This window comes from Cyanidioschyzon merolae, chromosome 20 (assembly GCF_000091205.1).
Source record: "Cyanidioschyzon merolae strain 10D DNA, chromosome 20, complete genome".
Taxonomy (NCBI): domain Eukaryota; phylum Rhodophyta; class Bangiophyceae; order Cyanidiales; family Cyanidiaceae; genus Cyanidioschyzon; species Cyanidioschyzon merolae.
The window spans coordinates 728,065-741,800 of record NC_010146.1 but is presented as its reverse complement, the minus strand read 5'-3'; the positions used below and the strand labels follow the sequence as shown (position 1 = coordinate 741,800).

Here is a 13,736-nt window from a genome sequence, read left to right as displayed (position 1 = left end):
TCCCTTTGATTTTTCATTTCTTCTAATGAACGCACTCCGAACGCGTCCGCTACAACCCACGAAAAAGCATTTGATTCAACGCACTTGGAGATCGAAAACAATCGAATGGAAATACCGATGAATCATGGGGAGACCGGAGCAAACCGAGTCGCTCAGGACTCGGATTCAAGCTTACGCACGGGCGTAGCGCGCATAGCGCGTTCGTACCCGAATCCATACCACCTATTCCGGTTTTCATAATCACTCGTCTCTGTTCTTGGTGGTGTTGGTGGTGGAGGTGGTGGTGGTGGTCGGGGTCGTGGTGCAATGTTTTCTGAACTGGCGTTATACCAACCCCATGTCAGGCGTGGAAGCACTCGTGTTTGCTGCTTTGCGGTAGCTTGCGCAGAGCCGTCTGCTTCGAAACCACAGACAGGGAAGAAGAAGCTCGCTGATGCGAACGTGAGAAACGTCCGCCGTGCGCGGCACCCTGCGCAGTCAGGTGTAACTCCCGAGGCCGCGCGGCCACGGAAGCGTTCGAATGCGAGACCGACCGAAAGGACCAACCGCAAGGCGAAGTATGAAGACGCTGAGACTATCCCCGACCTGGTCGCACGTCGAAACTCGCAGTCGAAACAGCTGTCACCGGCGACGCTGGACATGTTTTTTCGTCACGGTAGCATCGTAGAGCCGGGGCCGGACCCGTCGCCTTCGGACGAGCCGGATTGGTCGGCCTGCGAGCTCAACGGCCAAAAGTGTCGCATTAATGAAATCGATACGGTTGTCAAGAAGGCGCCCGAGCGAGTGCTACGGTGTCTTGTGGCGTATGAGAATAGCCCGCTGGTGCCGAGCGGTGAAATAGAAGAGCAGCTCCGGCTTGCCATGCAGAACTTGTTCAGTCGCAAGCTGGACTCGTCAACACCGAAAACGAAACAAACTTTAGAGGAGCTCGAGGAGAAAACTTGTTGTCCCACATGTAATGGCTCCGGCTGGGAGACCTGTGAATACTGCGGCGGCCGCGGCATCATACACGAGAGCGAGTACCAGCAGAACTTTAAGAGCAATCGCATCATGGTCTACTTGCCCATACGCTTGACGTACGGGAACTTGCTCCGATGTCCGCTCTGCGGGGGACTGCGCAAAGAGCGATGCAGTCAGTGCTTTGGTTACGGGGATCTACACGTCGCGCAGTCGGTGCTGGAGGAGCTCAATCGCGAGCAGCAGATTGATCCAAATGATGCACCACCTGAGCTCGGAAACATGATGGAAAATGAGGCACGCGATCAGTCGATTGCCAGGTTTCGCGAACTCGAGCGAAAAACGATCCTTACGGAGCAGAGCAATACAGATTTTCATGAATTCCGATAAGCGGTGACGCACGCGCTCCTTTTGCCATTCAGGTGATCGTTCGCGGGATGCTGCGCTGCCGCATATTCAGGCTCATCGCCAGACAGGCCGGGCACGTATGCAATCGCTCGTGGACGAGCTGATCGCAGTCAATGCAAAAAAGCTGTCGACATATACCAGTGCACTGCAGCTGCAGATCATCCTTTGTCGATAAAGTGCGGGAACAGCCGCTGCATTGCCATTTCACGGGTGGTGCGGCCGCATCCGGCATACGCTCAGGCACCGAAGATGGAGATACGCTGAAACCTTCCTCATCGCTCATGAGCGCGCTCGCACGCGAAGAGGAAGGCTCTTCACGCTCCTCGAAACGCGGTGCTGGAAAGATGTGATGATACGAGCGAGCCAGGTGGAGTACGCTGGTAAGCGTGAGCCCGCAAAGGATGCAGTTACCGGGGACTTCGGACAGCCATTGCCGGCATCGTGGGCATTCGAATCCGAGGCGGCACGCCTTTCGTGTATCGATGGCGACAACTACGCGATCTCTAGCGAGTTTCGGGGGGAAGCCCATGACCATCTGCATGGCCGTCCACGGTGCCTCGGATGGTTCCAGGTGTTTCGTGGAACGTGAAGCCTGAGGCGGTGGTGGCGGTGGTGGCACCTGTTGTCGCAGCAGCTGATGGAAGTGATCATTATCCATGGGTACACGATAGGTGCCCTGTGTTCGCTCCGCTGTAGCCCGCAAGATGTAAACTTCGGCACCTAAGCCGATCACGCTCACCCGAATACTTGCGTCGACACAGTTCTGGATAGTCTTATGTATATCACCTGGATCACATGTGGATAACCCTCCGTAGACAATCAGCATCTCTCTGGTGCCGAATCTCGGGACAGATGCATGAATCCGGAGCCCCAGCTCTAGACAGTTCTGGAGAGAGGTCTGGCCGCCGTCTCCGTCGTGGAGAAATTTGTTTGTGCCTCGCTGAAGACTGCGCAGCGCATCAATATGCAGACGCACAGAACCCGACATCTCGCTTACCTGCGCGGCAATGCCGTCCTGGAGGATAACAATCGCCAGCTGGGATACGGCGTTCTCGCTGAAAAAGTCCTGAACAAAATACTGAGCGCCCGACAGAATTGCCGACCAGCGGGAAGGTTTCAGGTCTTGGCTACTACTACTTAAGCTGGATCGCGAGCGCGAGCGCACCGCAGCGGAGAGGTCCAGCGCCAGCACCAGAAAGCGAATGAGGCCTAGCGCACGACCAACGCGGCGACGTGCAGCGGAAGCAGCGCTGTCCTGCAAAACACGTTCCAAGTCACGGTGCCGTTGGCGCTGTTGATCAAGAGCATCTCGACGGAAGATACCCCCGCCAGCATCGCTGACACCTATGGCCTCCCAGCTACGTTCATAGCGTCGCTCCCAGGCATAGTTCGCTTCGTCTTCTCGCCGCGATGTGGGTGCAACTTGTTCACGTGGCTGGAGACCAGCCGCCCTGGCGTCCCACTGTAATCGCTCGCTTGCGTCTCGTGCAGGTTCTTCTAACTGTGTAAATGGCAGGTGCATCGGTGCATTGACGATGAAAGACGCAGAAGTGCATTCGAGTCTAACGCCCTCAGGCCTGCCGCTGAGTGCACTCTGCTGAACAGGGCGCTGCAGATGCAAGCGGCATGACCCGGAACGCTCGACGCACAGCTGCGTCATTGAGGCGGCAGGTGTGCGTTTGTGCCTTGTGTTCCCGTGTTCGAGCGCTATCTCGCTAGGCTCTATGTTCAGCGTTGCGCTACTGCGGGCGAGTTCGAGTTCAAGAACGCCGTGGAAGGCTGTTCGTGCAAGTCCCAGAAGGGCTGGCTTTGAAGCACCCAAAGAGGCTGTGCAGGTACTGCACGCGGCAGCGGGTTCTGTGCTTTCTCGCAGCTTGCACTACAATACCACGGAGTCGGCTGCAGCACCCGCCGTTTTCAGAGCGCCCGCTCCAGACGTCACCTCAGTCGGGACAGCGCTTCTCTTTCTTGAGAGATGGGTGAAAGCGGGTAAGTCGGGACAGAGCGGAGAGCCTGCTGGCTTATGGACAGAGAAGGAGCTCGAAGGAAGCTGGAGACTGGTCTATAGCATCCAAAAGTCTGCACAGAACTCGCTCTCTGAGCGGCTGAGACGAGGCGAACTCCCTTCGAGCTTAAGGGCGGGCTTGTATTTCCCACTGGAAGCGAGGATACAGTTTAGCGTTGAAAACCACGGGTCCGTCATAGCGCGTGCCGTTACGAATGAGGCTCACTTACCGTTCAGGCTCGCGGGCATCAAGTTTGCTGGACCATGGATGTTCGAACCGAAGCAGCGGCGCCTAATGTTTGACTTTTGCGAGTTCCGTTTGCATTTAATGGGCGCGACATTGCCCCGAATACGCATCAAGAAGTGGCCAACATCTTTAGAAGCGCTTGACTTGAAAGATCGACGTCGTCTGCCGTTCTTCACTTTTTTCTTCGTAGATTCAAGAATTCTTGCTGGTCGTGGTCGCGGCGGCGGCCTCGCTTTGTGGGCACGTGAGTCCGCCTAGGGATCCACAAGCTGCGCTTCACGCGCAGCAGCCGAGTCGCTCATCCCGCTATGAAGAGAGCATTTCATGACAGGAAACCCAGTTTGCTACCATTCGCTTTCGCCATGCGAATGAGACCTTGGCGAACTTTATTGTCGACACCTGCAAACTTACAAAAGTTCGTGATAGCCTGCGAGTGGAGCGCAATGCCCCTACCTCGAATTTTCTCGAAGCGTTGTTTCCCTAGAATTGCCCGCGCAACAATGACGACCGGCGTAAAGATACCTACCTGCCCAGAAGCCATGAAAAGTCTCGATTTCGTAGTCCGTAGCCTGCAGTGGTGAGAGCTGCTCGTCCCGGTGCGCGCCACACGGAACGCTGGGTTCTGCGTCACAAGCACTCGGCAACAGCTCGCGTGAGTTTTCGCACACGGCCTTAACCAGCGCACACTGGTGCCCGAGTTCAAGCTGAGTGAACCTATGTGTAGGAAAGCCGGTTTGTGCATTGTGCAAGACCCTAGTTATCAGATGAACGTCACCAGGAACGCCTGTTCACGAAAGCGAGAGCGTATCGAAACGACGTCTGCACCTCAAGCAAGCCCTACGCGCAGGGCATATTGCGTGTGCTGATCGGAGGCCTTCGCGAAGAGCGCGCGTCCGTCCGCCGTAGACTCGACGTGTCTATACACCAACGTGCGGACGCCTCCGCTTCTATTTGGACCGGCCACCTACGACTGTTTTCAACTTCTTCTCGTAGAATTCGACCTTGAGAGGTTCTCCCACAAATTTGGCTCGTGTCAACGCTGGGGGTCTCTTCTCCAGTACCGCACATCTTCTGGTATTGATAACAGCATTAAAGTCTCGGTTCACAAACTCCATGCGTTTCTTGCCGCCGCTTGTACTCACCAATACAAGCAGTCCCCGAGTTTTCGCCCTCCTCTTCATTTGCTGCTCAGTCAGCGCAATGTACTTTTCTATCTCCGAAGTGCTCCGCCGGATTTCCTCCATCGCGACCTTCTGAAGTGCGCAGCCCAGATCATAGTATATACGTACGATGTTCGGAAGTCGTCTATCGGTACCGCGTTGACGTGATATGCGCACTCCTTGTATGCTCTCGTCGATGGAGCAAGACGCCGGGCGTCCAAAAAAGGGAGCATGCTCGCTCCATCTACGCGATTGAACGAGGAGTGCGCACATCATTTCGTAACGGTACGGATAGATGAGATCCGAACATCGTATGTATACACTATGATCTGGGCTGCGCACTTCAGAAGGTCGCGATGGAGGAAATCCGGCGGAGCACTTCGGAGATGGAAAAGTACATTGCGCTGACTGAGCAGCAAATGGTATACAGGGCGCGAGCTCCAGGACTCCTCGCACGGGTGCGTACAGGCATCGGCAAGAAACTCATAGAGTTCGAGAACCGGGACGCCAACGCCGTCTTCATTATAAGGATATGTGCGGTGCTGAACACGACACACCCGGAGTTGACACGAGCCAAATGTGTGGGACAGCCTCTCAGGCTGGAAGTGCACAGGGAAAAACTGAAGACGATAGCAGGGAGCCAATCAAAAAGGCTGGGAAGCGCCTGTGAGTAGGGGCATACTAGTTATACGCACTCTATCGTCTCGACGCATGCCTTTGCACGCACGAGCGAAGCTACCCCAAAGCCTCGACTCGCACATCGGATGACTGGTACAGTCGCATTTCGGCGCTACAGCGGTGAAGTGCGCATTCTTCGAATATTGGTGCAATTGGTTATGTGCAGGAGCAAGCATATGGCGAAGGCTGGTTTACAGCCGTTTAACATTGACACAGACGCATCTGTTGCTGGCCTCTATTGGGCTTTGCATACCAACGAACGACGCAAGCCTTTCAAATCGATTTTCGGAACGGTGTCACGAGGAATCCCAGTGCTTTCCATCTGGGCCAAATCGTGAAGTTCGATCGCCCACAACTACGACGCTGGTGCTACGTTCTCTCGCTGTTTGATGGATGGTCCCTGGATACGCGGGATCTGTTCTAGGCGCATGCGTTTGCGGTCGAGGCGCAGCGACGCCTTGCAACGCTCGCATTTGATTTCGGCTACATCGCGATAACCCTCAACACCGAGAATGTCACCGAAGAATACTCGCTGTTCCGATCCACAAGATGGGCATTCTCCGACCACAATCTGTGGATCATTTTGAAGCACGATCCCCGTCAGGAGCTGCGCGCAGGCGTATATGACGGGGGCCCCAATGAACAGATTCCAGACCGGGTTGACGTGTCGCAGCGGGGTCAGCTCGAAACTTAACCCAGCCCAGAGCAGGGCGCCGATACCAGCAGCCGGTGCGTAGATAACCGCTTGCCGCAACTTATCAACTTGACAGTCACTGTAACACACGCCAGTTTCGATGTTGCAACGAGGGCCCTGTTGTAGGGCAATCTGGGAGCCCTGCTTCCGTAAACGATCCTTGAGTGCGTCGAAATCTTCATCGCTCATTATAGGTTTGCCGTTGTAGAACGCTTGAGCGGCGTTCAGGAACCTTTGTTCGTCTCGGTTCATAAGGATGACTTGTGATCCATTCCACTGCAGGTCCTCCTTTAAAACGTTAAACTCCTCGTTGCTGAGAATCGGTTCCCCGTTGTAAAACGAATACACTGCCTCCAAGTACAGACGTTCTTTCTCGCCCAAACTGAGTTCGCGACTCGCGCCTGTTCGCGGATCAGTGCTCTTGTAGCCCTGAAGACCACCGTCGGCGTCAGCGTCTGACCCGTTGACCGACCCCTGGACCTTTTCGGTCTCTTTCTCGACAGCCGCCACGAGGCGTGGAAGCCTCTTCAGCCGCGGTCCAAAGCGCCTTGTACACGCGAATCCTCCTGAACGGCTGGTTTTTACGCGGCGTTGACGCTGAACCGCAATTAAGTTACGAGTTCCGTTGCAGCAAGCGCTTACGAACATGATATCGCGCTTTCTGGAAAGGGCGACAGACGGCGAACGCAGAACCTGAGATATTCTGAGAAGACGTCGCGCTGCGGCATGCGCGCAGATCGCGGCACGTCCCGAGACGACGTACATACTTGTCTAAAAATTGGAAGGACCTCCATGAGACACCCAGCATCGCGTACGGATGCGGCCAGCTGCGGCGTCGGGCGCCGCTTCGTGGGTCACCAGCCGCATCCGAGCCGGACACCATTGCCTCGTGCGTTACACCTCGAAATCGTTTGCACGACGAATATCGTCTCGAAATCAAGGTCTTTATGTTCGTTTGCATAGTTTGAGGATACGAGCAGGTTCCGCTCTAGTTCGGAGGCGTGCCTATCTAATGAAATAAAGTGATACACTGGGCGCCACGATGGCGTCAAGCATCGGGATTTCTCGGAAGGAAATTGCATGACATGAGATGTCGTCCGAAGCAGCATCCACGTAGCGATCAAACGCACGGAAAGATTTGAAGCAAGCGCTGCATGCACTGAACGCATTCCATCAAATTAGTGGGATCGAGTGCTTCGCTCCCAGTTATTGCACAAGCAGTAACACGTATTTCACCACGGGGGCATGACCCTGTAACTACCCACAGCTGGGTCACTTTGGCGAGACGCGCACAACTCGCTTTCCATTGCGCATGCCAGCAGCAGCGATTTGCGATGCTCGCTGCCTCTGCCTCCGCCTCTGCCTCCGCCTCCGCTTCGCGCCTTCGCAGCGCGGTGTCCGGCCCAGACCTGGCAGTGTCCGACGTGAAGCACACACACGTCCAGGTGAACAGACGATAACAGCCAGCAGCTGCGATCTCTGCGGAGCGTGCGTATCGGTCTGAACGAGGATTGCAAAGCGAGTGCACCAACGTTCTCCAGCGCAAGCCGTGTGCCGCCACTGTGGCTGTTCATTCTGTGGCCGTCTATCAGCGAACAATGTGGTGCGGGCGAGGACGCCACAGGTAGGCCTCCAGCATCCATGCGTGCCGCACTCGGATATCGCCGGAAGCGCTCATGAACCCGCACAGGCCACGTTACTGCGCGCGATCGCTACTTCTCGCCCCATCGAGCAGAGTCCCCGTGGCCTGCACTGCGCCAGTGGCAGAGATCGCCACGTTGCCCACTGCACTGCGTAAACCTCGATTCATATGTGCGTAATCACCCAAGCATCCGTACACGCATAGCAGCGCATCGAACACCGGTCCATCCGCAGGCGCGCCTCGCACGGACCCACTGCGGATGCGTGGCAACCCGTCCGCAGCGCTCGTGCCCCATTCATGCGATACTACAGGCACTGCGCGCTCGATTTTGGGGCACGCTCGTCGCGGGCTTCCCTTGCGTCTGCGCAGCGGCATCCGGCTTGGGGTCCCCGAGCACGCCAGCACGCGCATCCACGAGACCTGCCCGCCTGCCGTCGGCTGCAGGTTCCACATCAGCCACCGCATCCCCTGCGGAAGGCGGAGGTGTCGCAACTGGCCGCGCTCTGCCACTACGATCGCCAAAGCACTGGCATACCCAGTGAAACCGCTTCCGCGCCACAGACTCGAGATTCCCGCTGCTGCGCAGCTTGGCAGCATCCAGATGCGCGACGCGTTCGCGGAAGCGTCGACGACGTTCGAGCATCTCACGGGTTGCACGCGCCTGCCGCTCGCGCAGTCGCCACTGCGCGGGAAACGCAGCACGCAGTAACCCGTCAATAGAGGACGCTCGCCGCTCGCGTTGCTCCGTCCGTGCGCACGCATCCGCAGGAGACAGCGCATCGCGCTCGGCGCTCGACACGCATTCCTCGGGCGATGCCGATGCGTGCCTCGCGGCCTGCACCGCTGACGTGTCCGCTGTTTCGCAGCAGTGTCGGCGATACAGACCCGGCTGACACAACGGGCACGAGAGCGTAGCGCCTTGTAGCTCTGCGGAAAAGCGTGCCTCTTGGATGCAGACCTCGCAGAAACGATGTCTGCAGGGGAGCTCGACGGTCTCAAAAAGCATATCCAGGCATATTGGGCACAAAAAGTGCATAGGAACGGATCGCGCAGCTCGGAGAAAAGCTTCGGCCGTCACCGCCGGTCCAGAGGCAGCCACGTTCGCCAGATAGAAGCGTGTCGCAACCTCGTATGGCGACGATGGATCTGTAGTCGGGTTGTAGGCCGCCAGCTGCGACTCGAGTTGGCGGGCTAAGAGGCGGCACTCCTCTGCGAAAGGTCGCACACGCCCGCCGGGCGGCAAAGCTGGTAGATGCGCTGAGGGAGCATGCAAAGAGTACTCACCTGGCGGAGGCACATCGTCCAAAACGTGCCGCAACAGCGTGAGCGCGCCTAACGTGCGCTGATCGCCATCGACGCCCCGACCTGGGGCACATGCCGCCGCAGTATGCAGCTGCCCGGTAGGGGCACCACCCAGCGCCGCATCATCCCCGGTCGCAGCTGGTGTTAGGCTTTCTAAGATGCGGTGCAGCGCCAGAACTGCGCAATCCTTACGGTGGCGTAGATCGGCGAGAAAGCCCAACCGTCTTTGGTCGCACACAAAAGGTTGCTGCACCAGGAATCTGCGAAGGCGCGTAACCAGCACCAGCGGCGGTGCCTCTTCAGAGGGATCCAGCGCTAGGGCCGAGCTCAGCGACCCGCACATGGCCAACCGTACAGCACGCTCGAGTTTTGCATCCTGAATAGCGTTCGGGGCGGCGTTGCCAACGCCGCGGGTACCGCCTCGCCGCTTATCAACGCCATCGGCGTCGCTCCTACCGCCGCTGCCGGCCGGCGTCGCTGACGTCGTCGTCGTGGAGCTCTGCTCGCTCTCACTCTGGCCTGCGCCTTCGAGCGCGTCTTCGCGCACATCCGCAACATCCCAACCATGCCAGCCGCGAGCCGCCGCTTCGTCCGATGCGATCAGAGCCAACGCCTTGGTGAACTTTTTCAAAATCTTTCCAATGGCAACCTGGGCAATCTGCAAGCACACTAGAACCTGCTCCGCCTCCGCGCCCAGCTCCAGCGCGCCACGCACGCTGCTAGATGCTCCCTGTTGGCGCAGCACATCCAGGCGGCACTGCAAGTCAGCTGTGCGCTCTTCGAAAACTCTTCGAAACGCCCCAATTTCTCGGATAATGGAGTCGAAAAAGACCCAAACCGCATCAAACACCTGCTCGAGGTCACTGGGGATCCGACTCAGCTGCAGATTATTGCCCAGCAGCTTCAAATAGCGGGAGCGTCTGCCCAGCGCCTCTGGGGGCACTGATGTCCGATGATGAGCCCTTGGTGCGTGCTCGTCCATGGTTGCGCGTATGCACCGGACAGCGGCCTTTCCCGCCTTGTACATGGCGTACAAAGCGCGGTATCGATCACCGAGCTCAGAGCGCAGGTCCGGGAGCTGCGACGCCGGTGCTCGTGGTCCCATCACAGCAGCATCCGGCAGCGGGTCAGCTTCCGAGGTGGTGTCTTCCGCTGGCACCGGTGAAAGCGAGCGCTGCGAGCTGCCGCGGCCACCACCGGCCCCTGACGAGGCTGAAGTCTCGTAGCCAGCTGAGGAGTCACGGCCGGCATTCTCGGCTACGTCGCACACGACCTCAGGCTCGACTTGTCGGTGCCAGTCGGACGTGCGGCTCTTCGGCGCCGTTCCAGGTGCAGGGCGCTCCCGAGCGTCGGGCGCAGTGCCGTCCGGGCCCACCTGATCCGCTGCCCCGAAAACCTCGTAAAACGCCCGAAGACGGTGACCGTATTTCATGGCTGTGGGCAGCACTAGCGCGACGCAAACAGTGCAGGCAACAGTTGCTGCAGCGAGCTAGAGCACTCGCGACTGCGCATCGAGGTAGCCCCAACCTAGAAAACCGCACAGAACGTCGCGCCACACACACTGAGCCAGAGAAAACGCAGCCTCAGAGCTGTACCGCCCTGTGTCCGCACACCAGCTGCTAGGTCCGCTGCAGCGCGTTGCCCCGCGCCTTACCGTAGCCGTCCGATAAACGCGCTCGCCGCCAGACGCGCACACGAAGCCCAAGTCCTCAAGGTGCCGACGTGCGCTTCGCGCTGCTGCTCTGTCTGATTGTTCGCACCGGATACCGGTGTCAACACTAGCGCTTCGCAATATACCTCCGTGTGAAGACGAACAGCTCCCGACAACTCGCCTCGACTAGCAGTCCAACGTCCACACACATCCAATACACTTCACCGCACACAGGTACAGTAATTCGTACGCGTACGTGTCGCGTCTCCCGCCGTGCTCCCCTCGAGGGCAGCGCTTGCATGCGCGCGCTACCGCACGATGGACGCGATGCGTTCCTGATCTGCTAGCGTTGCGTCTTGCAGAACGGCTGGCTCACAGCTGGTGGCGAGTCTCGCCACGCAGTGCGATGGGATCCAGGAGATGCGCATCCGGTGCGCTCGCGTTCTCGAGCGCTGCCGCCTCGGAACGCCGAACCGGGATACACACATCGACTGCGCACGCATTGGAATATTGGTGTAGAGAACTCTCGTGCGTGTATGCGCATGCAAGAGGCGGTGCCCCGCCGTGGCTATTCATTTACCCTGTCGATGGAAATGCTTTTTCCGAATGCAGATTTTGTCGGTAATGCACAATAGTGACGCGTGCTGCTTCCCGATTGGATTCGTCGTGACTGCACACCGCGGTGATAAGAAAGTGATGGTGTAGGTATGGAACGTACGCGAGAATCCGTACATGACCTGTTCGAACCATATTTCACTCTTTTCCCCGCAAAGGATACACGACGCTAAGAGTAAGACTTATGCATATAATGCAGAGATTCAGCCTATTAAAGATATCCCTCTTGGCTGACAACTTGCTGAGAGAAACTTTAATGCGGTTAGAGGACATTTACTGTGGCGATGTTGATGTAATCCTCAGAAAGCGCTCAGAAACGCAAATTCTTATCATGTCCACCTTCGGGATAGGCATGCTCATAACATTGCCGCTAGAGCAGCTTGATCTCGTTTCTGGGAGACTTGAACTACGTCGATGAGCCACCAAACTTTGTGCGCCATTTTTGCGCTAGGCTCGTCCCGGGACTGACTAGAATCCTCCAGAAAATCTAGCTTTCAATTTCCACTCGAAGCCGACGACCATTCCAAGGAGCACTCATCAAAAGACAAAGTGTCCCGTTCAGACCGCCCAGTCACGAATCCACCAAGCAGTGCATTTGCTATTCTAAAACAGGTGATCTCGCTGAACGCCTGTTGCGAACCCCGTCGTACCCAGCCGGTCGCAGATCAAGTTCAAACTGGGGAGGCTTGTGCATTCGATTGTTTGATATTTACTGAAAAAAATCAACAGCAAAATGCACGAGTCCCGAAGCCAGATGACTCACGGTGACAAGACCCCATATGGTCCAATTTTCGAAGCCCAGCCCAGATAACCTCAAAAATAGTCTACGCATTAAAAAGTAAGGCTTTCAAAATATGAACAGCGCTGCACAATCTGCTGCTGCTAAAGCATTCCAAAACCCCCAGTGGAAACGTAAACGAGCGCCCGGAGGGGACTCTTGAGCAGTCCCTCGAACCAAGACAGCTATAGCTGGCGATTGCGTTGTTGAGCCTTCCGAAGAAGTTGCAGAAGAAGGGTATCTTCATGCCCATGACCCGTGGCGCCCGGTTCTCCGTATTCCTTCTTAGACAGCCACTGCCGAAGCAAACCGAGCGAGCGAACAAGAAAATCTGCGCTCTGTCGGAGACGAACAAGAAGAACTGTGGAAAACGCTGGAGCTTCGTAGACTTGCCCGTACAGTATGTAATACAGGTTCGTCACGTGAACCTCGTCCGCGGATCTTCGAACCTGCTTTCGAATGATGAAAAGCTCGTGAGCGTCCGATGAACATAACGGCACGTACTCTACCCCCTGCATACCTAGCAGAAGCTCTTCTTCCCTCTGCGTGTAGTACAACATTTCGCCTTGAAGTTCCGGGTGCATTTGCATCCGAACCAGCTCGTTATTGCACGTTGGGTCATAAAAGGGCGAACGCGAAAAGTAAGTCAGAACGTTTTCGAAAGTCAGCGGGTAACGTTCGAGCCATTGCGGATCACTCCAAACTACGTGGGCCAGGCTTGCTCCTTGTGCTCGCTCCCCGAGGGGCGAGTTCAGCTCGTCCATCTGTCAATCACCTATAGTGCCGAGTGGTCAACTTGGAGCACCCCGGACACCTTGGCTAAGCGGTTTCGATCTCGAGATGACGCCGGACAAACTCTCTCGAAACCAAGACGTAGCTTGGGGAGCGGGTCTCAGCTGTAGTTTCCTTTGGTGCTTGCTTCTGACCGATAACGACAAAACTCAGTCGCTTGCACCAGCATGAAAAAGTTTCAGGCCGTTTCCGATAAGAACAACGATCCGACTTATCGTATAGCTGCCTGCGACGGCAAATGAAAGACCTGCTATCGCCATCAAAAGCGGCTTGGTTTCTAGAAGTCTCTTCTTTCGCTACTGATGCACACATGTCAGAAAAATGGGAAAGGTCCTTTAATACAATCGAACGCACTGCATTTTGGATCTTCTTTCTTTGAGATTAACACCAGGCTACGCAGGCATCTCTAAGACTGCTTCTTTTGATCGCTTTCTTAGCTCACACTCTACATACGCCGGAGTTCCCAGGCAGTTCCTCTCCGTTCTGAGCAATGCAAGGATATTGGTGGCAGAATTGTACTCCTGGTTTGGCTGCTGCCGACTGTGGGCAGAGCTTTTCATGTACACGAGGTAGTCGGGATCTACGCTTCGCTTGCCATTTTTGTCTTCTTTGAATGCAGATTCGGTGCCCTATTCGCAACGGTTACGATCGCGTATGATCAGGTGTTCCCATAAGTCCACAGAATCCAACCGTCCAATGGTCGCTCGGTTGCATATGAATGCTTGCTTCATCTTTCAGTACATGCCCTTGACAGGTGCCGGAGGCTCCGCGCGATGCCCACTTCTGTTGCCGTGCCCGGCCCCGTAC

At 56.6% G+C, this 13,736-nt stretch overlaps 6 protein-coding genes across 6 annotated transcripts; 1 reads left to right on the top strand and 5 right to left on the bottom strand.

The window, feature by feature from the left end:
• Positions 1-306: 306 nt before the first annotated feature.
• Positions 307-1,347, top strand: CYME_CMT291C (hypothetical protein, conserved; the record flags this gene model as incomplete). Its single annotated transcript, XM_005539243.1, has 1 exon — positions 307-1,347. One exon carries the CDS (start codon positions 307-309, stop codon positions 1,345-1,347), a length of 1,041 nt encoding a protein of 346 aa, XP_005539300.1.
• Positions 1,348-1,375: 28 nt separating this feature from the next.
• CYME_CMT290C (similar to TFIIH subunit SSL1) lies at positions 1,376-3,025 on the bottom strand (the record flags this gene model as incomplete). Its single annotated transcript, XM_005539242.1, has 1 exon — positions 1,376-3,025. The coding sequence occupies one exon, from the start codon at positions 3,023-3,025 to the stop codon at positions 1,376-1,378; it is 1,650 nt and encodes a 549-aa protein (XP_005539299.1).
• A 914-nt stretch (positions 3,026-3,939) lies between these two features.
• Positions 3,940-4,359, bottom strand: CYME_CMT289C (PGR5; the record flags this gene model as incomplete). The annotated part of the gene is made up of 1 exon (XM_005539241.1): positions 3,940-4,359. One exon carries the CDS (start codon positions 4,357-4,359, stop codon positions 3,940-3,942), a length of 420 nt encoding a protein of 139 aa, XP_005539298.1.
• A 1,451-nt stretch (positions 4,360-5,810) lies between these two features.
• Positions 5,811-6,797, bottom strand: CYME_CMT288C (hypothetical protein, conserved; the record flags this gene model as incomplete). The annotated part of the gene is made up of 1 exon (XM_005539240.1): positions 5,811-6,797. The coding sequence occupies one exon, from the start codon at positions 6,795-6,797 to the stop codon at positions 5,811-5,813; it is 987 nt and encodes a 328-aa protein (XP_005539297.1).
• A 1,289-nt stretch (positions 6,798-8,086) lies between these two features.
• CYME_CMT287C (unknown zinc-finger protein) lies at positions 8,087-10,525 on the bottom strand (the record flags this gene model as incomplete). The annotated part of the gene is made up of 1 exon (XM_005539239.1): positions 8,087-10,525. The coding sequence occupies one exon, from the start codon at positions 10,523-10,525 to the stop codon at positions 8,087-8,089; it is 2,439 nt and encodes an 812-aa protein (XP_005539296.1).
• Positions 10,526-12,322: 1,797 nt separating this feature from the next.
• On the bottom strand, positions 12,323-12,901 carry CYME_CMT286C (hypothetical protein, conserved; the record flags this gene model as incomplete). Its single annotated transcript, XM_005539238.1, has 1 exon — positions 12,323-12,901. The coding sequence occupies one exon, from the start codon at positions 12,899-12,901 to the stop codon at positions 12,323-12,325; it is 579 nt and encodes a 192-aa protein (XP_005539295.1).
• Between the last annotated feature and the right edge of the window lie 835 nt (positions 12,902-13,736).